The 24,248-nt window shown below is 39.9% G+C and overlaps 1 protein-coding gene across 1 annotated transcript in view; it reads left to right on the top strand.

Annotated features, from left to right (window-relative positions):
* Positions 1 to 24,248, top strand: part of LOC111226783 (X-linked interleukin-1 receptor accessory protein-like 2) — a 153,696-nt gene that overhangs the window by 119,900 nt on the left and 9,548 nt on the right. Inside the window, exons 7-11 of the mRNA XM_022752094.1 lie at positions 171 to 303; positions 9,226 to 9,371; positions 20,947 to 21,087; positions 21,896 to 21,956; positions 22,721 to 22,830. Of these exons, the coding sequence (XP_022607815.1) occupies positions 171 to 303; positions 9,226 to 9,371; positions 20,947 to 21,087; positions 21,896 to 21,956; positions 22,721 to 22,830 (591 nt within the window). The remainder of the gene's footprint in view (positions 1 to 170; positions 304 to 9,225; positions 9,372 to 20,946; positions 21,088 to 21,895; positions 21,957 to 22,720; positions 22,831 to 24,248) is intronic.

The following is a 24,248-nucleotide window of genomic DNA, read 5'->3' as shown; positions in this document are numbered from 1 at the left end:
TTGCTGGTTTTGTTGTATGCCAGTTTCAATACATCCATGATGTTGTATTTACTGTACGTTTCCCCCGAAGACTGAACCACAGTTCATTTTGCAGCTACAGCAGAGAGGATTTTGCTGTCCGTCATTGTGCTGTAGTTTGTGTTGTAAGAGTGTTGTGTTGTGTGTTGCAGGTATGCCTCTTAGTCTGGACTGCAAGGCATTTTTTGGCTACAGTGGAGAAAACAGACGGCCCATCATCTACTGGATGAAAGGGGAGAAGTTTGTGGAAGAACTAGCTGGACACATTAAAGAAAGTGAAGTCAGGTAAATCCACCAGCATCCACAGTACATACTGACTCACTCATATGTAAGCACTGTAGCCCTAATCATCCATGAAAATGAACCACAGTTGAGTAAATGCTGCATACATCTAATTTTACATAATATTTCTTTTGTTGAGTTTTCTCCACTTGTATGAAATGCTGCAAGAGAGTATCAATTACACCCTCTCAAGTTTGCAGGTTTCTATTGTTAATTAATTTCTGAAAAGACTCGACTCCAGCTGCACTCCTCACACTGTCACACTGGTGCTCGTATGATTTATGACTCATTGAGGGTTCTCTGACAGATTCTCTCTCACTTTCCTAAAAAATTCTGAATACTAATAATAAAGTTAAATTGAATTCATTTTCTCCCCTGCTGGGACCAATTACACTGGTCTCTATTGGGAAAACCCTGATTGTCTGCGCGGCGTCGAGTATCATTAGAACAACTGGCCGGATCACCATGGAAACCATCAGAACACTCACACACACACACAGATACATGTTACCACCTTAAATATTGTTAAATCTTTTCATCTACATCACTCCACCTCCACGATGTGCACAAACCTCTGTATGAGTACAGCAGCACTCAATCTGCTGAGCTGCTGTTTTAGGCAGAGAGAAACTTTATAAAGACTTTATAGAGGTTGAATTTTTTCATTTTTTTTTAAATGATCACAGGACATCAAATAATACATCACAGGAACCACTTTCCCAGTACTCTGTGATAACTTTGCCTCTGTAAGGCTTTGCAACTGCTCTGGGGGTAGAGATGGCTTGAGGTTTACAGGATTTACAGGATTAGAGCTCATAAATCTGGGCTAACTTAAAAACTCCACTTGTTAATACTGGTGTGCTGCAGTCACTAAATGAAATATGTAATTTATGTACTTATAGAGCCACTCCAGTTGAAAATCAGCGAGTAGCACTGTGTTCTGTGGATGTACAGAACATTCTATACTGTACATTAAGGGAAAACTATGGTTTATTAGAGCCTAGGTTTTATTTTCCTAGTTCTCTCCATCGGTTCTATTGGTTATGATAAAACTGTAACTCACCAGTTTAATTGCTCAGGTTTTGCACTGTGGCGACATCACTAAAAAGGTCCAGGTCCAATGTAGCAACAGAGATGAGTGGTCAGACAGTCAAACAGGTTGTAAACATGTCTGCAGTTTTGCCACATTAGTTACCACTTTATTTAGAGTTCAACTAATTGGGAGTGCACCCATAATGTCACTACTGACAACCCCTCATTACATAGGAAAACCAGAAGTGTGCACAGCAACTACAGCAAGTGCAGAAGGTCAAAGTTGAACCAGGAAATTAGGCTGTGAGTTCAAATGTTTACAACAGGCACCCTTTTGGTTATAATTTTACTGTTGACCTTTATTTTCTCCTCCGAATAAAGCTGACTAACCTGGAGATTTGTTTTCAGTCTGTGTGATCCTCTGACCACTAATGGTTGCTGCCTAGTTGGACCTAATTTTTTTTGTTTGTTTTAATGAAGTGGCAGCACAGAGCCTACCTCCTTAAAAATGTTCTTGTGTTTGAAAGTTTTCTTAGCAGCTGGATGTCAGCACACAAGTACCTAATTTGAGGGAACAAATTAAGCAACTTCAGTGTACGAGGTTCTTATTTAAATGAATAAGTAATCAGAAAGTCCCCTTCCCATCACCTCCTGGGATATGTAAATTTACTTTGTCAAAACAACATATTTTTAATGATTAAATCACAGTGTACCACTGAATAAAAAGTTTAAACAATAATTACCATAAAGAAATCTTACCACAAGCAGCCTCACCTCACCTATGAAATAAAACCTGCATCTGTTTTACTTTTATAGTCATAGTGTGGGTATATGGTACAGCATTAAAACCCTGGTTTTTCATGAATGCACTAGCTGCACATTGACAGCAGCAGTTTGGAAAGTTGAAGAATCTGGAGTGTTAGTAAGCACAAAAACGACTTTGTTAGATTCAGGAAAAGATCTTGGTTAGGTTTTGGAAAAGATCATAATTTGGATCGTTATTTGGGTTAAATAAGTTCCTCAACATTACACAGTCTTTGTTGTCGTAGTTACAATATAAACAGCTAGTTTAAGGTGGGAATCAAACGCCGCTCTCCTGTGTCAAATTCTTGTATTTTGTTGACCCATCCATCCACCCCAACTTCCTCCTGACACAGACTGTATATAATACGTCACTGCACTTTTCCCTTTGCTCCTGTCATAATTTACTACAGCCACTAGATGTCACCTAGCAACAAAATGTAATTATGGGTGATAATAAGCTGTCACTGCCTTTTCTCTTTTCATGTTATTGCTAAACCTGCTCATACTACTCTACAGTCACTGCTGATACAACATCCTGTTAAAAGGCATAGCATTATAACACAGAAAAATTGTAAGTGCTTTTTTTTTTTCTTACGATTTTAACTATCAGCACTATCTCCCTCACCCTGATCTAGAAGTGGTCAAAGCTCTTGATATTAGATAACATTTTAAAGTAAACTCTATGCCAAATGTTCTCTCCTGCTCAAAGAGCTGTCACGTGTTATGTCATCAGCTCAGCCCACCAATAATAATGTGAATGTTTATTCCTGCCTAAAGGGAAGGCCTTTTGCATTCCTATTCTCCCGCTCCCTCCACAGCTTGGTCAGAGGTCAGGGTCAGCTTCACAGCACTGGAGGTTACTTTAGGGATACCTCAGAGGGTGCGCTGAGGGATGGTCACTGTAACTGCTCAGCCACTTATTGGCATCTGAAAGCGTTCACTCCCAGGAAATCAGTGGTGTAGATAAAGAGAGCGGGAGTGTGCATGAGTGTTAGTGTTTAAACTTGAAATTAATCATGCCCTGTGGTATTAAATTAACCTTTCCCTGATGAGTTCTCAATCTTTCAGTGCAGTCCTCTGGCCAACTCTGATCCAATCACATCGTTATTCCAAATTCAACAATCGCACTACAGCAGACGGACTCCTGCTGTGATGCACATTAATCTGCCCATGTTTAGCTCCCTCCACGCATCCTGCTGCAGCACTGGCCTGTGGACTGTGGGTGTCCATGTCTGTTTCCACAGTATCCAATACCATCTTGCTGCCTCCATGATGATGTGAATACCTGCAGTTACGGAGAATTGTTCCCCTGCAGTATGTGAGAGAACTGTTGACACTCTCACCTCATTATTATTACACCACCCAGGGAGAGTGACCACCTGTGAATATGTGTTACAGACAGAAAACCTACGCCTGTCTTCTGAAGATGAAAACACCTTATCGTGTATTCAAGTATTTTTTTTTTAGTAAAAACGCATAACCAACACAGCTTCACTGCTGTCCATCTACTTCACATTTCTGCAACTCAGCTATGATAGTTCATGGTTCGTTCATGTGCAATGAATTCATGATTACAATATTTCCACTAGGGCCAGTGCTTGCTTCATATTTTCACTTGAAGGCTGCACTGGCCCATATGTCTAGCGATGTGGAGAGGCTTCTATACCTGCTTGAAATTCACATCAGCTGTCCAATCCAACTGCTGTAGGAGCCTCACTGTTTTAATGTTATTTTAGCAAGAGCTCGTACCTGTATTAGCGGAGATTATTAGTTGGTAATGTGTCCTTTTTTCCTCTTATCTGAAAGTGCCATTAATCTTCCATGGGCATTTTAGTCACCTAAATGATGATTTAGAAGCATTTATTTATATATATTTAATGATATTAATAATAACAATAACACATTTTGTATATGAGTGTTTTTAAAGGCATCTAAAGACACTTTACATAGGTAAAAAGTACCTTGAAAGATACAGTATTAAGAATAGGTGGGGAAAAGGAACAAATACAATAAAAGGGAAAACGATTAAAAAAAAAAAACATACTCATCAGCATCAGTGACAGAGCTGAGAGTTAGTTCAAAGCCTCTTTAAAAAGGTAAGTATTGAGTGATGTTTCAAAGTGGTGGAAGGTGGCAGAACATTTGATGTCCATGGGGAGAAAGTTCCAGAGTCCACAGGGGCAGCACTGGAGAAGGCTCTGTCATCCCAGGTTCAGTGTTTGGTCCTCTGGGGGATGGAAAGAAGGTTTGAGAAGAGGTCTGGTGCTGGGGTGTGATGGTGGAGGAGATGAGAGAGGTAGGAGGGAGCCATGTTATTGAGGGCTTTGCAGGTGATGAGGAGGATCTTGAACTGGACACAGAAGGGGGATGAGGAGTCAGTGTGGGTTACACAGAATTGGGGATGATGTGATCACGAGAGCGAGACAGGAGTCAGGAGATGGGCAGCAGAGAATTTACTGAGAAGATTATTAGGGCATGCCAATAAGGATGCTGTTGCAGTAAGCGAGTCTGGATATGATAAAAGTATTGAAGTGTTTCTGAAGGCTGAAGATGACAGAGAAGGTTGAAGGCAGATGATATTTTTTAGATGAATGAATAATCGTCAAAAGAAAATGTGGGGTCAAAAATGACACCAAGGTTTCAGATCTAGGAGGATGGGAGAAGGGCAGTAATTGTCAATTGTTAAGGAAAAGTTATTGGTGGATTTTATGAAGCATTTTGGGCCAATGATTATAATTTCTGATTTAGAGCTGTTCAATATGAAAAAGTTGCATCTATGCTTTTACTTCATCCAGACAGTTTGTGAGAGTGATGTATGTTGTGTGTGTGAAGGAAAAGGTGGCTATGTAAGGTTGTATGTCATCAGCATTACACTGGAAGATGAGACAATGTCATTAGATGAGGTTACCTAGAGGAAGTTAGTAGATGATAAAGAGGAGGGGACCAAGCAAGGAACCTTGGAGAGTGCTTTGTTTGAGAGGACGAAGCAGAATGCTTTTACAAAACTGACCGAGTAATGGAGGCCACTTGATCAAGACAGGAAGAGAGTTCAGTGGGGAAGGCAGATGCAGGAGGAGGTAAGTACGACATTTTGTTGTGAATGGAGGATAAGAGTGAAGTGATGTTGGTATGCGGTGGTGGTCAATGTCAGTGGAGATGGCCAGGTGGTCAAGACATGGCAGGGTCGTGGGCAGATAGGTTGTGGATGGTTAAGTTGGTTGCACACACCAGGTCCAGAGTATGTTCATGTTTGAGCGTTGATATGTTATGTGAAGTTGAAGGCAGTGCAGCAATCCCAGGATTTATTCATCACAGTCAACCTGGATATTAAAGTCACCAGGCATTACATTTCTATACAACTAAACTGCAACAGAAAATGAATAAGCAATTAAACAATTTGATTTCAATCTTGACTTCATACAGTAAATCACAATTCCATTTATGCTTTGGAAGGTTTCCAGGTGGTAAAGGAAAAATGGTGTGGTTGGTGGTGTTCCCAATTCAACTGCTAAGTCTTTAATCACATTAGTATTACATGAGCGTGACATAAGGAGATCTCAGGTATTATGTGTTATATAAAAACAATCAAAGATGAGCAGAAGACATCATTATTCACTACTCCGGTGTAATTTAGTGAGATGGAAGGAGCGTGTTTAATAGTAGGCATCAAGCAGCATTACAGTTACAAATTGGAGAGAGATTGAAGGAGGTGAGAGGAGAGAGAAATGCGATGTGTGTGTGTGTGTGTGTGTGTGTGTGTGGGTGTGTGTGTGTGTGTGTGTGTGTGTGTGCGTGTGTGTGCATGTGTGGGCGTGTATGTGTGCGCGTGTGTGTGTGTGTGTGTGTGTGTGTGTGCGTGTGTGTGCATGTGTGGGCGTGTATGTGTGTGTGTGTGCATGTGTGGGCGTGTATGTGTGTGCGTGTATGTGTGTGTGTGTGTGTGTGTGTGTGTGTGTTTCGGGGGGAGGGGTGAGAAAAAAGGGAGAGAAGAAGTGAGAAAAGGGAAGGGAAGAAGTGACGTGTTTTTAATCAAGGGTTTTAACAAGTCACTGCTTTTGACAGTGACCTCTGATGCTCTGAGTCATTGTGTGTCACTCATCAGAGTGATGCACATACTCAAAACCACTAACACGCAGAGAAGGAAAGCAAGAAAATGGAAAAAACCACACACAGAGGTGATTCCAGTAGCCTAGTCTATTTCTTCAGGAACACTTGACCTTTTTCGCCCCATAATTCTTTCTGTAATGTTTACCATCATAACATTGATAAGACTCACTGCCTTTTTCTGCTCCTCTCTTGCTAAATGGGTCATGAGCATTTATATTGAGAGGGTTAGGAGTTCAGTTCCCACAGGGATCACACATGCTAAAAGTGTGTGTGTGGAAATTCTATGCATGCAAGCACTTGGGTAAAAGCCTTAAGTGACAGATATGGTTCTTTTTCAGGGTGAGTTACCAACAAAACCACATGAATTTACTATACGTTACCTCTGTCCTGTTTGACATGGATGTATTGTGCCAACTTTGATCTAGTTTAAACCTGTGTGTTTTGAAGCAGGTCAGTCTAGACTACTGTTTTTTTTCTGTGGTTTTAAATCAGAACATAGGCTACTCTGAAGAGGAAGAATTACAGAAGTTTGTGGCCTGTCTGGTCTATTCTCTGGCACTAAACTAGCTCATTATTTTCAGAAACCCTGCTGACTATTGGTTTGAACCAAACCACACCATAACACAGTGAATCTCAGCAGGCCACAACTCAACTAATGATAACCAACTACCTCTTTTTTGTTGTTTCTTTTCTCTCTCTCTCCTCTGGTGGTCTTCTCCTTTAATTCTTTTTTACTAAACTGTAAATGGCAATGGGATTCCACTGTAGCTCTGTCATAATGCATACATTTCTTTACAGGTTGCTTTACTATCAACAACTTACTACAACAACAAGAAACAGGTTTGTGTCAGCACTGTGCAGACTTTTTTGACTTTAGCCACTTCATCAGACAAATTAAAAATGTAATCTTTATGCTACTTTTTAAATGATGGACAAGTGGATATATAACATTACCTATTGAAATATACTGTATAGGCAACAGTACATACAAATTTTCATAGTTGCGTTGTAGTACTGCACTGTAATACCCCATAGATAGCCCATTGTTGCTATATTTCTTCTCAAACACTGGCATGTCCTGCTTCATTTTGTGAAAATCAAACCTCTCTGACCTCTCTCACCATGATTACAGTTTAATCCAAAAATGCAACACTGGTTGCAGACACAAGGCCTTCTATATTTGAACAAGGCATTCCACATTGGTGTCATCGCCCATTTGAGTCTCCAAAAGCCTGTCTGGATTTGTCTCACTTCACACTCCTCACCCATTTGTACTGGGTCTGTACAAGTCTGAGACAACTCTGAGTCTGAGTTTATTTCACAATATGCTGATTTTAAAATAATCTTCCCTTCTTAACCACTGGAAAGATTTTGTTCATAGCAAAGAGGTTGGGGAAAAATGAAATGGTCAACTCTGACTTGCATTATTGTACTTGACTGTTAAACATCCCTTAATTGTGATTGACAATCTTAGCTGTTAGCAATGCTGCTCCTTATTGGATTTGGGGATATTTACCTAAGATGACTTTGTTAATGAGCTTGTACTCATTCCCATATCCTTGTATAAAAGTGAAACACACAGTGTTGTTTGTCCTCCTAACTGATCTGTTTTTGAATCATCAAATGGTGAAGATGTTGATTTTTTCACCTGTAACTTGTAAGCTTTAGCCTAAATCTTTCCTGCATTGCACTTTGTTAGCATGATGTAATGTATGCAACCATCATCATATGATGGAGTTTAGGTGCGTTAGTAGCTAGCTAGTAATCTGCCAGTTGTGATTTCAGCTGGTAAAGCAGCAGTCAATGGGTAAAGATGAGAAACTGCTTTTTGGCTACCTCAAGAAACGACTGATTCAATTACCACAAATCACAAGAGGTAAATCTGTCTCTGTTATCATTAAAAACAGGGCTTAGCCTGGGTCAGTTGCTGAAATAGGCTCCCTCAACTAAAAAACATGATTTGACTGTTGAATTTACCATCAATTTCATTACTGAAACAACCACAGACCTACACCGCAAGAAGCACATGATATTCAAATTCACAAACAAATAATGAGAGCAAAACGGACAAAAGCTAAACAGACTTAAAAACCACATAAAATTTTAATATAAATCACAGCAACACATATGAACAGAAGTTAAAATAGGAAATGATTTCAGTAATTCATATATAAAAAAATGTATACAAATATTAATGAAATTTAAATGCATGAAAATCCTTTAAATGAAAATAGGTTATAGGTCTCTGTTATTACGGCCACTTTAGGGTTGACTAGTAGAAATTTCTGAAAATGTGATGCTGCTGGACCATCTGTGTTGACAGCTCTGAATCTGTCACCCCAGCACAGTCAGTGTGATCTCAGGTATCACTGTTTATGGCTGAATCTGGCCTTAAATCTGCTTTATAGGTGCACGTTGTGACCCAAACATTAGTTCAGTATCCTCGTCCACCTCCACCTCCTTGCAGGCTTTTGAGGAGTATGACCTAACCATAAGGAGAGGAGCTTTTTCCAGCTGTCGCCAGTGTTTTCTACACATGCCTCCTTGCTCTCTCTGTCCTCCTTTTTCATCTGCTCTCTACTCTGTTCCACACGGCTCTGCTGCTCATTTCACTGCTCTCCTGCTCTTCCTATTCACTTCTCTCCTGTTATCTTGCTCCTCCTTGCAGGGATTTTTAGAGGAGTAATTTGGGAGACATAGAACTCCTCCTGTCTCTAAGCTTTGCACGTTTGCTTCTCTCTCCTCTTCCCTCATTCTTCATCTTCCTCCTGTATCTTCTCTGCTTTTCCTCTTTGTTGATTTTTTAAGCAGTAATCTGGGAGAGAGGAAACTCCACTTCCCTCTGATGTTACATTTGTGTTCTTTCTGGTCTTCTCATATCCTCCACCTCCTATTCCTTAAAGGGTTTTTAAATGAATGAATCTAAGGGCAAAGAAGTTTCTGCTGTCTTTAACTACTATCAATGTCTCTTTGTTTGTCCAGGATCTTGAGGGAGCATTTAGGGGAGAAGGAAGTGCAGTTGTCCTTAATGTTTGATGCTGTGGAGGAGGCAGACCTGGCCAACTACACCTGTTATGTGGAGAACCATATAGGAAGGCGCAGCGGGAGTGCTATTCTGCAGAAGAAAGGTACATTACTCTCTCTTTCTCTTCCCTTTCCTCCATATTTCCCACTTTTTCCAATTAGTTAGAAAGAATTAAAGAAGTGCCACAAATGTAGAGAAAACCTGCCAACATAGCACCATCTCATTATAGTTGCTAGTAGGTAAATTAGTCATAAAAACAACCAGCAGCATATGGTTCAGATTTTTCATTTTGTCTCTATCACTCTGCTTGTCTATACTACTAGAAACCATCATTAACATCATCATAACCAAAATGTAAATATGTAGCACTGAAGTAAAAACAGTTTATGCTTTACAGGGAAGAACAGGAAATGTTATATGGGGTCTAGAACGGAGCCCTGTGGCACACCATAGTTACTTTCTGTTGCAAAAGAAGATAAAACTTATAATAAGGATAATAATAATAATAAGAAACTAACCCTTTTGTTTTGCCTCTATTTCTATCACCCCTTATCTTCTACTGAAGTTAGCATGCTAACCAGCTATCCCCGGCCTGTATGGCCCATCTCATTATTGTCCGCTACTGTGTCACTGTAGCATCCAGTCCCGAAGAGGTAGCACTGCTCAGAGTGCGTATTATAATCTCTCGTGTTGTAAACACAATGATAGCTGAAGCACTTGGCAAGACTACTAAGTAAACAGCCATTAATGCTAATGTTGGCTACATTGCAATATAGTAAAACTACAAATAGCTCCTTTAAACAAACAAGATACAACATGTTAGTTACTGAACTTAAGACATTCATAGATTAGTAGTATTTTGAACCAGGCTCACTGTTTACCCCTGCTTCAAGTCTTTATACTAAGCAAGGCTAATGCCCTCTGGCTCCATAATTAGCGTAAAGATATGACAGTGGTATCAATCTTATTATCTAACTCTCAGCAATAAAACAAACAAGTGTATTTCCCAAATTGTCAAACTATACCATTGAAGGGATTAAACATTACCTAAAGTAATAGTCTTTTTAATTTGCTTAACTATAATTTACTGTCAAATAGACAGCCATAAACAAGAAGTGAACCTCTGGTTTCAAAGCTTCCAATGTGTGTTGTCCCAAAAGCACTGCTTTATTTTTTACTCAGGCTTGCTAAATATAAAATCATGTCCGCTCTTGTTACCTGGGACATATTCTATCTCTCTGCTAACAAGGAATACCCCTCCAGCTCAAGAATTGATGCTACTTTTTATGGCAGTATATTATTATAGTATAGTATAATATTTGTGGATGTGAACTGCCTCCAAGCTAATTAAGACATTAACTGAGTACTGTCATTAATGAATGTGAGATGTAGAAGCTAAAGTCTCCAAAGCTTAATTTCAAACATTAGGGTAGATTTACTGAAACAGCTGAATGAAATAAAGCAGTGCTACTACCATCATTTCTGACTTCACTCCCCAGTAAAATTGAAAAAGTTGGAAGATGTCACAGCACTGGACTGTTTGACAGGTGATCTCCAGAAAGTGCAATGAACAACACCACAGATGCAGGCAATGCATGAGGGCACCGCTCCCTTTGTAAAACATTTGCAGCAGTCCTGCGGTATCTTGCTTTCTATCTGATGAGCAGAGAGAACAGGCCTGTTTGAGTCAGAGGCCACGACCCACAGAAAGACAGAAAAACCTAGAGACAAAGAGAAACAGAGAATAGCAAAACAGCACTGGAGGGGGAGATGAATTGTTTCTGTTACCTCAAAACCAAATGGAAAAGAGAGACGCATGAATGCCCACAATGTGAAGTAAATGTATGAAATGCAGAAAAAGCAAGGACAGGGAGAAATGGAGAATGTGGTGAGAGATAAACAGGCTCAGAAACGGTAGGAGACGAAAATGGAGAACAAGGGAGAAATAATAGATGCAGACAGAGAGATAAAGATTGGGAAGGTGAGGGGTGTATGAGAGAATTGGGAGAGACGAAGTGAAGAGAAAATAAGGGAGAGAGGAGGACTAAAAACAGGTCTTTCTCTCTCCCCGTCTGACTCCTGCTGAATGCCTTGGGTGTCAAATCTATCTTACTATACTTAACTAGCACCCTTGGGACTCTCACACACAGGCACATGCACGCACACACACACACACACACACACACACACACACACACACACACACACACACACACACACGGGATCACACAGACACATACCTCCAGAGGGGGTCAGGATGAGAGTTGTGGGGTCGTCATTACTTAACACTGTAATTACCTAGAAGAAAACATGAAACTCTGTGTGTACAATTTTTGTGTGTGTTTGTGTACAATGCTTTAAACTGAAGCCATAAGCAGCTTGGCTATAGCTCACAACATATTCTGTATATGTGTGTGACCAGACCTGACACTTATACACAGAAACACATACACCACCCCCACCCCCATCACCCCACCACTACCCCCATGGAAGGCATCAAGTGTAATGGGATTGTTTAAAAGTGTGGTCCTGTATTCAAGAGTGGCACTTCACCATATACACATGTAAAGAAGCAAAGACTTATACACACAGGGGAATACTGAAGTATCTGGATCTTGAAGCATGTATCAGCTTATGGTGAGGGTATTATTGTCAGCTGTGCCAGTGACTGCGGAGTATTTCTGTGTGCGGCTGTGTCAGCCGCACACAGAAAGAGGATGGAACAGAGTCTTCTCCATGTATGTGCCGTGTGCATTTGTGACTATTTCGTCTCATAGATAGAAATGTGCTGCTCTGTACACCATACTAAAACAGTCCTGCCCTACTTCTCCTTTCTGTCTCATTCTTTCTTTCCTAACATATCAATATTAATAATAATTAAAATATCTCCTGAACAAATTTCTAAGGTGACAGCAGGTCAGTGTTGTGTTTACTTCTTGTTCTGTTGCCATGAGATGCCAAAAAAAAAATCAATCAATGCTTCTTTAAAGCATTCAAAAGGAGCACAGGTGCCAATGATCGTCTGGGGACACATGGATTTTTTTTGCTGTGTATGTTGTCACTACTTCAGAGTTCTTTCTCTGGTGTAGATAGGAGGTTGCTTGAGCCTGTGTCCACATGAACGCTGCTAATATGAGCCTAGATTTGTCCTGAAATGATTGAAACAGTTTGAGCCATGAAGAGACTCAATTTAAAGTTCAAGAGACTGAAGTAAAGACAGCACCACAGTGTTAACAGTGTTCTAAACAATAATGCAGTTGCATGGTGTAAAGAAACAAGGTCAGAACCTAGTACATGGCAAAGTGAAATGTACGAAACTGTGGATGTTGTTGAAATTTGTTGTAGAACAGCTGTAAACAACTACAGTGGTCACAAACTTTTGGAGCCACACTACGTCGTCTGACAAAATCAGCATACACATAAGATAAAGACGAGGGGTGAGCTGTGATTTTTGCTATATTTACTTGCAGAATGATCCCTCAGAGAAAGAAAGTAAGAAGTTCATTCACGTTAGCTGCCAGCTGGCCAATGGTGTAACTTCATCTTTCAGTCATTCAGTCAGTCACAGACATTCACATTTCTACGGGTGGCCTTGCTGTTGATGTCTAGCCAAAAAGTTACTATAAGTCTTTGAACTAAATGTAACAAACTGATCTAAACTGAACAACTAAGCAAAATAATTTGTGATGTCCACCTCTAGTATAGGCTACTTTTTTAAAAGTTCACTAGCCAGGCTAACTAGCCAGGAGACTGTTCCGGCACCTCCTGGCCTGAAGTCTTGAAGCTAATAGGGTCACATTAGGGTGCCGGAACACAACATGACAGCCTAAACAAAGCACAAGTTATCCTAAGTTAGCACAAGTTATCAAAGCCTGATTTCATGCACTGAGTGTGTGTGATTGAATTAGGGTGTGCTCTCACCCTGCAGTGACCCAAGGTAATGGGTTGATGCATCTATGTTGCACACATGCACACACACAGACACACACACCTACAGTACACATGCCATACACATCCACTTATTGTAACCGACAGAGCAGAAAGAGCTGCCTTCAGCCGCCATGATGAGAGTCTTACTAGAAAGAAAAATGGAGGGAAAGAGGCAGACTGAAAAAGCTGACAGGAGAGAGGAGGGATTGAGAGAAAATAACAAACAGACGGACAGACAGGCACTCCAGACAGATGTGGACCGAGTTTCTCTGATGTCACTCAAAGGGTTCTGAGTCTTTGAGTTGGGGCTTCCTGCTGGCTGCCATGATTTTTTATCTTCAGGTGGAAGGAGAAAATACAGATTTGGGTGAGGACTGATCGAGACACACCCCAAATATTCCCTATGAGTGATGATATCTACCTAATACATACGTTTGATTATCACCCACAAGCCTCACGTCAGAAATATCTCCTCTCTAACCTCTTGTGGAAAACATTTATTAACTAGATTCTGATAAACATCATACAGAAATAACCTGGAAACAACTAATGTTTTATCAGTTACTTAAAAGGGCACACCACCGATACTATACATAAAGTTCTGTTTACTCATCACATACTCATGGCTCTAGAGCAAGTTTGAAAAAGTAACCCAGATAAATGCCATTAGAGTTGTTTCAGTTTAGCTGGCAACCTTTGGATGTGGGCGGGGTCTAATGAAAAATGACTCAGAGCTTTACCCATAGACTTAAAATCAGGATATCTCAGCTTTTCTATTGACTAAGACCATTCTTTTTCAAATATGTTTCTTGTTAGTCCCCCAACTTTATAGAAGTGCAACACTAAATCACTGGAGTAACCCCATAGAAAATACAGGATGTAAGTTATTTTATTTAGAGACCCATTTCAAAACCTAAACATGATTTCGTTTGACTGAAATGATGAAATTATGTGTTGAATGCTTCTGAGAGTGCACTAAACTCATTAAAGTTTCAAAAGAAACATGATTGGCATGCCAGCATACTTCCCAGCAAGCTTTGTTTGAGGATTGAAACTATCAAGAGATGCTTCTCTATGGTTGTTGGAAGCAAACAGCCATGTTTGAAACTTGCTATGCATCTAAAATACATCATACGTCACGATTGTCTCCTGATTAAAACTTTGCTAAGAAATCATAGTGAGAGAATGTAACTGAAAATCTGCCTGAAAGATTTGTTGTTGAGAATAAACAGTTGATTGAACGTAATATCATGTTAATTGAACATTGTTTTCTCAAGTTGAGTGATCTTACATTTGCAGTGTTTTACAGTGAAGTTGAGACTTTGAATTTCAACAGTGGCGGCTTCTAGTGGCCATAGGAGGAACTGCATCTTAAGGCATTCTAGCAGCACATGGTGTCTGCGTGAAATTGGACTTGTAAGGAAACAGTCTTATTTCATGTTATTTTTGACATATTGCTTTGGCAACACATTCTAAACGCACTTCTAACACAGCCATAAGAATGAAAGGGAAAACTAAAAGACAGACAGAGTAAAGACTGTGGAATTCAACAGGGTGCTGTCAGTGTCAAATTGTGTTGGTTGTGTAGAGAGAGACAGAGCATGACAGGCAGAAAAGTTATGGAGAAATCGCATAGAAATGTCTTTTATCAAATTCCTCCCCACGCATGCAGACTCCACCACCATCACCATTACCGTTGACTCCTCTTTTCATGTGTAATAAGTAAAAAGCATATTTAATATTCAACGTTCAAATTCTGCTCCCATTTTACTGTGCACAGATATCAGGAGATGGCAGCAAGTGACTCATTACTAATGGAAAATATCTGAGAAAGATAGATGAAGGGGGTAGTGGAGATATAGTGAGGGGGAGAACAGAAAGGAGAGGAAGAGAGGAGCACAGGGGGAGGAGAAAGGGATGGATGGAAGCAAGGAGATGGAGAAAGAAGCAGAGGTTTCTAAATGTGTCTCATTACTAATGGAAGCAATCTGAGTTCATTTCACTGTAGAGCAAATATTTGGCAATTAGTTAAATTTCACTATTTTTCTTCCCCCTTGGACCGACTCTCCATCTCTCCCCCTCCCTCCTTATCCCCCGCTCTGTCGCTGTCCCTCCTCTTTCCACCATATACAGTAGTGTATGTGTGTATAAGTATAAGTGCTGTTGAGAGTAGAGTTGGAGAGACGTCTACTGGTGAAATGTGGTAACTTCAGTCAGGTTGTACCTGTATCCTGTGGTGGTAAATACAAGAGATCCGTGCATTGTGGGAGATTATTTCAAAGAGATGTTAACCCAGTTCAACTATATCTTCAAAAAGGCTTTTTATAATATGTTGTACAGCACAAATTGGAATTTTGTGTGGTTTAGTTTATTTGTTTGCATAAATAACAAAACATAAACAAAAAAAAACACAATGCATTATAGAAGTAAAAAAAGTAAAAATGAACACACCCTGTCAGAAAAATCTATTTCAATTTATTAATGAAGGAGAAAAATCACATTGGCACAACATACAGAATAAAAAAGAAAAATAGACATAATTAGAATAACCAAAAACTTTATGTGCCATCAGTAAAATGAAGATATACACAGCATATAGTATATCATATATCAGTTGCTGATAACAAGTACAGCATACTATACAACTGTTAGAAAAGATAATAGGAGAAAGAGTAACAGTAAACAAAATGAAAGTAGTTTGGCTCATCAAATATTTCTTTTTGTTTGTTTGTTTGTTTTTTATCTCACTTTTAAATGAGATCTCAATCTCAATGTGATTTCCTGATTAAATAAAATGTAAATTAATTTTTTTTTTTTTTTTTAAATAAGCTCTCAGACTAAATTTAGTGACAAGGATTGTGTTGCAATAATTATTCACACACAGCTGACCTCCCCTGAATCTGATATTAAACTTACACAGAGTTGTTCTAAAACAAACTAAAAACAGCTTACACATTATATGAGGTTTTTAATGCTGGTGCAGGCTGTTTTATCAGCTACTGTATCACCATGCTGGGTTGTCACTCAAAGATGTATCTGTCTGTTTTTTAATAACTGCTTCTCCTGCACCTTTGGATTTGCATTTGGGTTGTTCAACATAATAATCAGTGGTTTTGAAAAGACTGCTGACGAGGACGTCTTAAGCCTGTTCCCACAGTGCTGTACAGAACCTAGTGGTGTAAAGGATCTGTACATTAATAAGTGCACTTATCAAGCACTGTACTTAGGTTTACTTTTGAGGAACTATTTTTGCCGACTACTTCACAATTTCAGAGGGAAATATTCTCCTTTTTACCCCATTACACTTATTTAAGAGAGAGACACTTATTAACATGTGCACTGTAGCTGCTCCTTTAAACATTAAGATTTTCAAAATGATCAGTGAATAAAACATGTTGCATTTACAGTTTATGGAGCAGTTCAGATCAGCTTCACCTTGACCAGTGACGACATTTGAAAAAAAAGAAGAAAAAAAAACCCGCACACATTTTAATGCATGAGTAATAACAATGAAATTATATACCGTATAATAATATACCACTGACACAAGCTATTCTGATGCATAAGGAGTACTTTTACTTTTGATACTTGTCATGCAGCAGAACTCTTTTAATACTGCACATACTGTAATTTGTACAATAGTATGTTATTAGAATTAAGCTCATGATTGAGAGCCTTTGTGTTCATGTCTCTGATTGACACGTTCGGTTAAATAACAGGGTAACTGTTGAAATATCAGAGGAACAGTAAGACATAAGAGGGAACAGATTGAATGTTGCTATTACACGCTGTCACCCACACATAAAACTGACAAGAGAACAAAGAAATTAACTGATTCAACTGTACTTATCAAACGAGGGTCTTCAAGTCTCATTCCATTTAAATTAGATTCTGATCATTGGAATTTATTCAAAGATATAATCAATGACATTTTGTATCAAAACTTTTGTCTTTTTGTTCCTAACCTTTGATAGACTTCCTCACTGCAAATCTTCAAACTGTATGTATGTCGAGCTCTGATGCTCCTCACTTGACTGTTGTGATATGAATCTGTGCAGAGGGAAGTGGAGTGTACTACACATTGCTACACATTGGTGTGTTATACTAACCCCACACCAAATGTAATCTCATGTTCTGTCTGAGCACAGTTTAGACTAAGGTCATTTGGATGAAAGCATCAACATTCATTCCTGGCCATTAAAGTAACAGTTTTATAAAACAGTTAACAACAACTCAAGTTCCTCTTACTAGCTTTCACAAGCTAGATAGACAAACCACTTTACAATTCACCTCTCACTCACTTACTGATGGCGGTGGAGCTGCTGGTCCTGGTCTGACCGTCAGGAGTAACTCCCTATGCGGGATGGTTGTGGTTTTATAATCCTGACTCTGGCCCATGTGACAACCTACAGGACTGAAAAATGAAGCCTACACTGAAGTGCCAAAAACTGCAGTTCCTCAAATGACCACTTGAGGCTGACTTCAAACACGAGTCAATCCCCAAGGACTCCCATTTTAACATGTCCATCTCTACAGCAGAAATAAACATGTTTACAGCCTGGTACAAAAAACAGTTTTGGTCTCTATAAGTAATATCTGATCTTGCAGTGCAGTATCCACTTGTAGTGACTACAACATTATTCAAATTTCTGTTTAATACAGAAACAGTTAGTTCAGGCACATTTATTTACATTTAATCAAAACCACCATCTCCCCCTATCCAAAGTGCTTTTGCCTCAACCACAGGTGCAGCTCCGTCTCAGTGTCCGGTGTGATAGTTGGGAACTTTGTACATCTTCCATCCACCATGACCACTTCCTGGGTACTCCGCTGCTGTTAGTTCATTCATTCAAAAAAAAAAAATCAGAAAATTACACCTGGTCCTGACACGGTTTCTAACTCAGTTCAGTTTCTGATAATGAACACACACATGAGGAGATGTGTTTGTGTGTTTATACAATGAAGCTTTGGTGCACCATGTTGGCAGCAGTCTGGCAGAGTGTGTGCTCTTTACCCTGCAGTCTGTGTGTGTGTGTGTGTGTGTGTGTGTGTGTGTGTGTGTGTGTGTGTGTGTGTGTGTGTGTGTGTGTGTGTGTGTGTGTGTGTGCGTGCGTGCGTGCATCCATGTGCGTGTGAGAGATAGTAATAGATCATATTTCCCATGGTGTCATTCACCAGCCATGTTCCATTAATCTCCCATACACTCATATTGCCTATGATAGCACTATCATTCATTCACACACCCCCGGTCTGAGATCATGTATGTGTGTGTGTGTGTGTGTGTGTGTGTGTGTGTGTGTGTGTCCAACGTGCTGACGTGGGGTCATCTATCTCTCTCACTCAAGTGTATAAGTTGCAAAACACTTTCTGGGTTTTGCAACTTATACTCTCTCAGTTGAGTAGAACACTGCTCCCTCTGTTTCTGTCAGGTGGAGGTTCCCTATAAATGAAAAAAAAAGTTTTGTTCATATTCAGTGTCAGTCACCAAAATGCATTTTGTGCGTCTTTGAGGTCTGGCAAACTTGTCAAGTGTATTTCCTTCCTCGTAAAACACAGATTTTTGCATTGTTTTTCATTGTTTACAGCCGTGTTTACCTGCTAACAGTCGTCTTCTTCACTGCCTTGGTTAGCACATCGCTCCCTGTTGACCAGGACTGTGCACTGTGTGGCTGCACGAGCATGTGTGTCTTTGTTCACCTGCACAAGATAAACAATAACAGGGACCCACTCAGCATAAAGCAGCTCCATAGCGCCACCAGAAGTCAAACACTCCACAGGGAACCTTCAACACACACCACAAGTTCACTTACATTTCTGCACACAAGCAAACCAACAAAAACATGGCAGCAAACTGTAAAATTAGCAGTTTTACTAGCATATTTTGAGACTGTCATTCACTGTTTGAGAGGTGTTGTGCCATGCATCATGCACATTTGTCAAACCAATCAGTTAATCCTTATTTAGAGCCTTAACCTTGACTCAAAGTTTGTCCAAAGCCTGTTCTGCCAATAGAAAATAAAACTTACCTTTGTGTGGCTTCTCAAACCTTTGAGTGCAGCTGTAACGCCTCTTTGCTGCCTTTTGTGACCAACTGGGGAAAATACTCTGAGGTTTTCAAAGACAGTTCTTTAGCAATCACCAGAGCCCTTATACTTTATTGGACATGTTTTCAACTCACTATGTTTCACAAATACACGAGAAAAGGCTTAAAGGATAAGGATTGACTGGTTGGTTTGACAAATATGTTTTATAATGAGCGCTTCCATATACTGTACATTTCAGTGATAAGCCACTGGGACTACAGCTGTACATGAGTACTTTATACATAGGAAAATAATGACCTGTAACTTGTGGCAAAGCCACACTGTTAAAGTGAGATTAGTAAAAACACATTCTTCCTCTTACAAATAAAAATGTTTATTTCACAAGCAATAAATACACTCAATTCAAAATGCTTAAGTTAGCACACTCAAAGGTTTTTTCTGCTACAACCTCACTTGGTCTGACCTGACCGAAATCTACAATCATTAGCTAATATTAATAAAGTAAGTAGTAAATATAGATATTACTGTGTGACCAACCTTAGTGTTTCAGTTTAATGACTTTACAATTCTTCTCTACTCAGACTCTTTAACTTCTCCCACAGTTGTCACTTGTGGCCACAGGGGCTCCAGTTCAGTAAAAGTTGCATAGACCTGCTTTAAAGCTTGATTTAGGACAGTGACAAGTTAGCAAACCATGTTCCTATTTTACTTAGAGCAGGTACAGAGCAACTTGGCCGGTTCAGACACCTGTCTGATATCCATTCTTGTTTTGGTCTGCCAGCTTTACACTGAAACATCTGGCTCTCTTCGGCTCTGCTAAGTGTTTGACTTTGACTCGATGGGTCGATGAATCAAAGCGAAGACTGAGCTGCTGGAGCTGCTCAGGGCCAAAGAGTGGTTTATTAATACACAGTTAAACTGGCGTTTCTAGTACAGAGAATCATTTCAGTCAGTGTTGACATCAAAATACTGCGTCATTGAGCTTCAATGAAATGTCTGTGGAATTCATCCAATCTTTCACCCCCGACCTTCTCGTTAACGAGGACAAGTCCAAAGAGAATTGTTTCATGAGCAGACGAAGCAAACAAACATTAATTATTAGCTCCTAATTGATTGGCTCTTGACAGCCAGCTGGTTGTCAAGTGAACATGTCTCACGTGTGTGTGTGTGTCATTGAGTCAGTTGAAGTAAGTGTGTTTTATTAGCAGGAAGATTCAGCAGACTATTAGCAAAGCATCTAAATTCAGCTGCGATTCATCAAATGAAAAGTCATCAAATGAAAAGTCAATCTCAGTAGTTCTGCCTGTGTGTGTGTGTGTGTGTGTGTGTGTGTGTGTGTGTGTGTGTGTGTGTGTGTGTGTGTGTGTGTGTGTGTGTGTTTGTGTTTCTGCCAGCCTGTGTGTGTGTCTGTGCGAGCAAATGAGTTTTAGTCACCGATTTAGAAAATTTGCCAATTTGAAGGTAATCCAACTTTTCTTTTTTAAATTTCCTGAAGTCAAATCATTGCAGATTCACTTTGTTTACTTAGACGTGAGCAAACCAGTTTGTGAAAAGCAACGACGAAAATGAATCCAAAGCAAACTGAGCATCAATGATTCAGTCTTCTAACCTTGACTTATTGGAGGAAGTGGGTGATTATTTTGTTTTCACTTTACCATTAGTTCTTCCTCTTATTGTGGCCTTTCTGTCTCTCTCTGCCTGTAGACATGTATCGCCTGGAGTTGGCTGGTGGTCTCGGGGTCATATTGCTGCTTCTGGGAGTCCTAACGGCACTTTACAAGTGCTACAACTTGGAGATCATGCTCTGCTACAGGAGGCACTTTGGGAGTGATGAAACTGAAGATGGTAAGCCTCTCTGAGTGCTCAGTGTCACTTAGGGACACACACACAATTCAGGCACTAAATGAATGCATGTGTCTTTGAGTGAAAAGTCATTGGCAAGTTTAAACATGTTGATAAAAAGCACAACATTTACACTTGATTAAGTCTTCACTGAAGTCAAAGGAAGCAATTGACGAAAAAAAAAGCACCAAAGTGAATAAATGTTTGTTTTTTTCAGTTGTTTGGTTTGTAATTTTGTAATCGTTGGCTGAGTAATGATGATCTTTCTTTTTAAAGCCCCTTTGAAAAGTTACATTTGCAAAGCAATATAAGCAGATGCATTATAGCTATAGAAAAAGATAGTAGAAATAAATTCACACAGAAGTAAAGTTGCTGTATTAACTGAAAGTATTGATTTCAACTTAAAGTCCACCTGATTTTCTTGACAGGGTATTACCAAGCCCTGGCTCCCCCCGAAGATGAATCACTGATTTTCTTTAGTCTCACAAAGAGCAGATGAAGAACTGATCAAAACGTGTCTTCATTCAGGAAGTTAGCAGGTTTTGATGAACTGCTCACAGCGAGACGACAAACATTTATCCTGTGTTGATGACTGTTTAAAAGGAACTATACAGTAATATTATAATACATGTAACATATAAAACATGTGAGAGGAGGTCAGAGGTCTAACTGGGTTTTAAAGGTGATCAGCAAAAGTATTTTCTGTAATGTAAATATAATCAGATGTGGGATGCAAGATCTTAAAATCTGTTAAACTGACGTCCCCTGTACTTCTGTTGTCTCACTCTGTCTCGTGCCTCTCTCTTCACAGATAATAAGGAGTACGATGCCTACCTGTCCTATACTAAAGTGGACCTGGACTCTCTGGGCAGGTGAGCTACCTCAGTGCACATACACACGTACACACATGCACACACACATGTTAAACCAAGTTGTTTTTCATTTTAACAACACTGACTCTCAAGCTCGCAACTATCAGGGACTTTAGCACAGAAGAAGAACTTGCCCAGCTTGATCATGTGTGTTGAATATTTGCAGTGAGCACTTCCTGCTCCCAGTTCTCAGACATAAAACTGACTTAGCAAAGAAAAGTGGTAAATGTTGTATTAATATGTAACAACCTCAATTTCTTTAAGGAAAAGCTACAGCTTTTAGTAAATGTCGTGGTTGACTTTCTGATACCACGGCCATGTCCGCGTATGAAGCGCAGAGCCCGAGTCATGACTTTGCATAAAGTAAATGGCTTGCCTGGTGACAAAATCTGCCTCCCATCACCTCTAAATGAACCACATCCTGGCTGCAGCTCCAAACTGAATGAGGAAAACCTGCTATCAATCTTAATCTCACTCTGGAAAAGGAAGTCAATAAGTGTCTTTCCCAAAAACCAAACTAAACTAAGCTAAGCTAACCATGCTAACTGTAACTAATTACTTCCCACAGCTGCTTCACAGTAAAAGTCATCTTTGTTGTTCGTGAAGCATTGTCACAGTAACAAAAACGGCGAATCACATCAGGCTTAATGATGTCACCTCATGTGCACCCATACTTTCATATTAACACTTTCATTTCATTTCCGCCCGTTATTAACTGATGATTTTGAATCAGGAGCCATATTTGTCGTTCTCTCCTCTCGCAGGACGAGCAGCGATGAGGAGACGTTTGCGTTGGAGATCCTGCCAGATGTTCTGGAGAAACATTACGGATACAAGCTGTTTATACCAGACAGAGATCTAATACCCAGCAGTAGTAAGTATCCATCTATATATCTATCTACCTTACCTGTGCACGCACGCACACACACACGCACACACACACACACAAGCTCTGGGCCACTGTAGCCCCCAATACCCAGAATTCATCACTCTGTCAGAATAAATAAGAATGAATGCGGATCTTCATCATAGCACACTCACAAACAGACACACATATGTCTGTGTGTGCTCTCAGCTGCACATAACGTGTGCACATCCAGCCACATACACACACCGATACACAACACAACAATGTCACTCTGCTTTAGGCAATGAGTCTCACAAACTCATGTTCTCACTTTTTTAAGAAACAAACAAGTAAATAGTTTTTCTCAACCTAGCTCATGTCGAGCTCTCACTTAAACACCCAGAGATGTCCACGCATAATGTACAGGACACATAGAGAGCAAACAGCACACACTCACACACACACACACACACACACACACACACACACACACACACACACACAAGCACACACACACCGTCTGCCATGATTTCTGGGGTTATGTGTCACTCTCTGTCCAACTGGAGTTATTGCTTTGTCTGTGAATGTTCTGACCTCACACACACAAACACACACACAAAAACAGGTGCACATAGACACACCGTTCTACAGACACAAGGGGACAACCATAACTCTTACAGCCATACACATGCAGGCACACACCGTCCATCTGTCTTTCTATCTATCCCCCAATTATCTAACTAACACTAATAACATAATTTTTAATGAAAGTACTATTGGAACCGTGGGTGAAAGATTACTTGTCTGAAAAGTCGTCCTTCCTGGTCAGTCTGAAAACATGTCTGTTTTTCTCCATCCTCAAATTGACAATTTGAGGACAGTGTGTGGATTTATTTGCTGCTGCTGCCATCCACATACGCTCAAAAATCGCAAATGTAGATGCTCACAATATGTACACTGAACGCTGCAAAATTGTTTAATGATGAAAAATTTCAAGACAGTGTTGAGGGCAGTGGGGCTGTAAACGTGGAAGAAATATGGAATAAAACTGCAGATACAATGTAATATACAGATTTGTCAATATCCTCAGCGGACACACACACACATCCATCCATCATTGTTGGGCTCATCTCCTGCCTTGCCAGCTGCAGGGACAGTGACTGGAGGATTTAGTTTGAAACATAGTGTGTGTGGGGATGTTTATGTGATAAACACCCCCACACACACATTTAAGATTCTCCCAGACACATTCTTGCACTCTCATTCAATGTCAACACACAACATAGAATATGGAAAGAAATCCAGAGGAACAAACTTTTTTTTCACAAAAGCCGATGAAAGAACAGTTCAATGAGAGAGAATAATTTCAGTTACAGGAGCAAATGGAAGTGACATTAGCCCAGTGACATAATGACTTCAGCTCTCTATTTACCAAACGCAGTGGT

This window comes from Seriola dumerili, unplaced genomic scaffold, assembly GCF_002260705.1.
Source record: "Seriola dumerili isolate Sdu_G_001 unplaced genomic scaffold, Sdu_1.0 BDQW01000161.1, whole genome shotgun sequence".
NCBI lineage: Eukaryota > Metazoa > Chordata > Actinopteri > Carangiformes > Carangidae > Seriola > Seriola dumerili.
The sequence above is the reverse complement of the archived record's forward strand: the minus strand, read 5'-3'. Positions and strand labels throughout refer to the sequence as shown.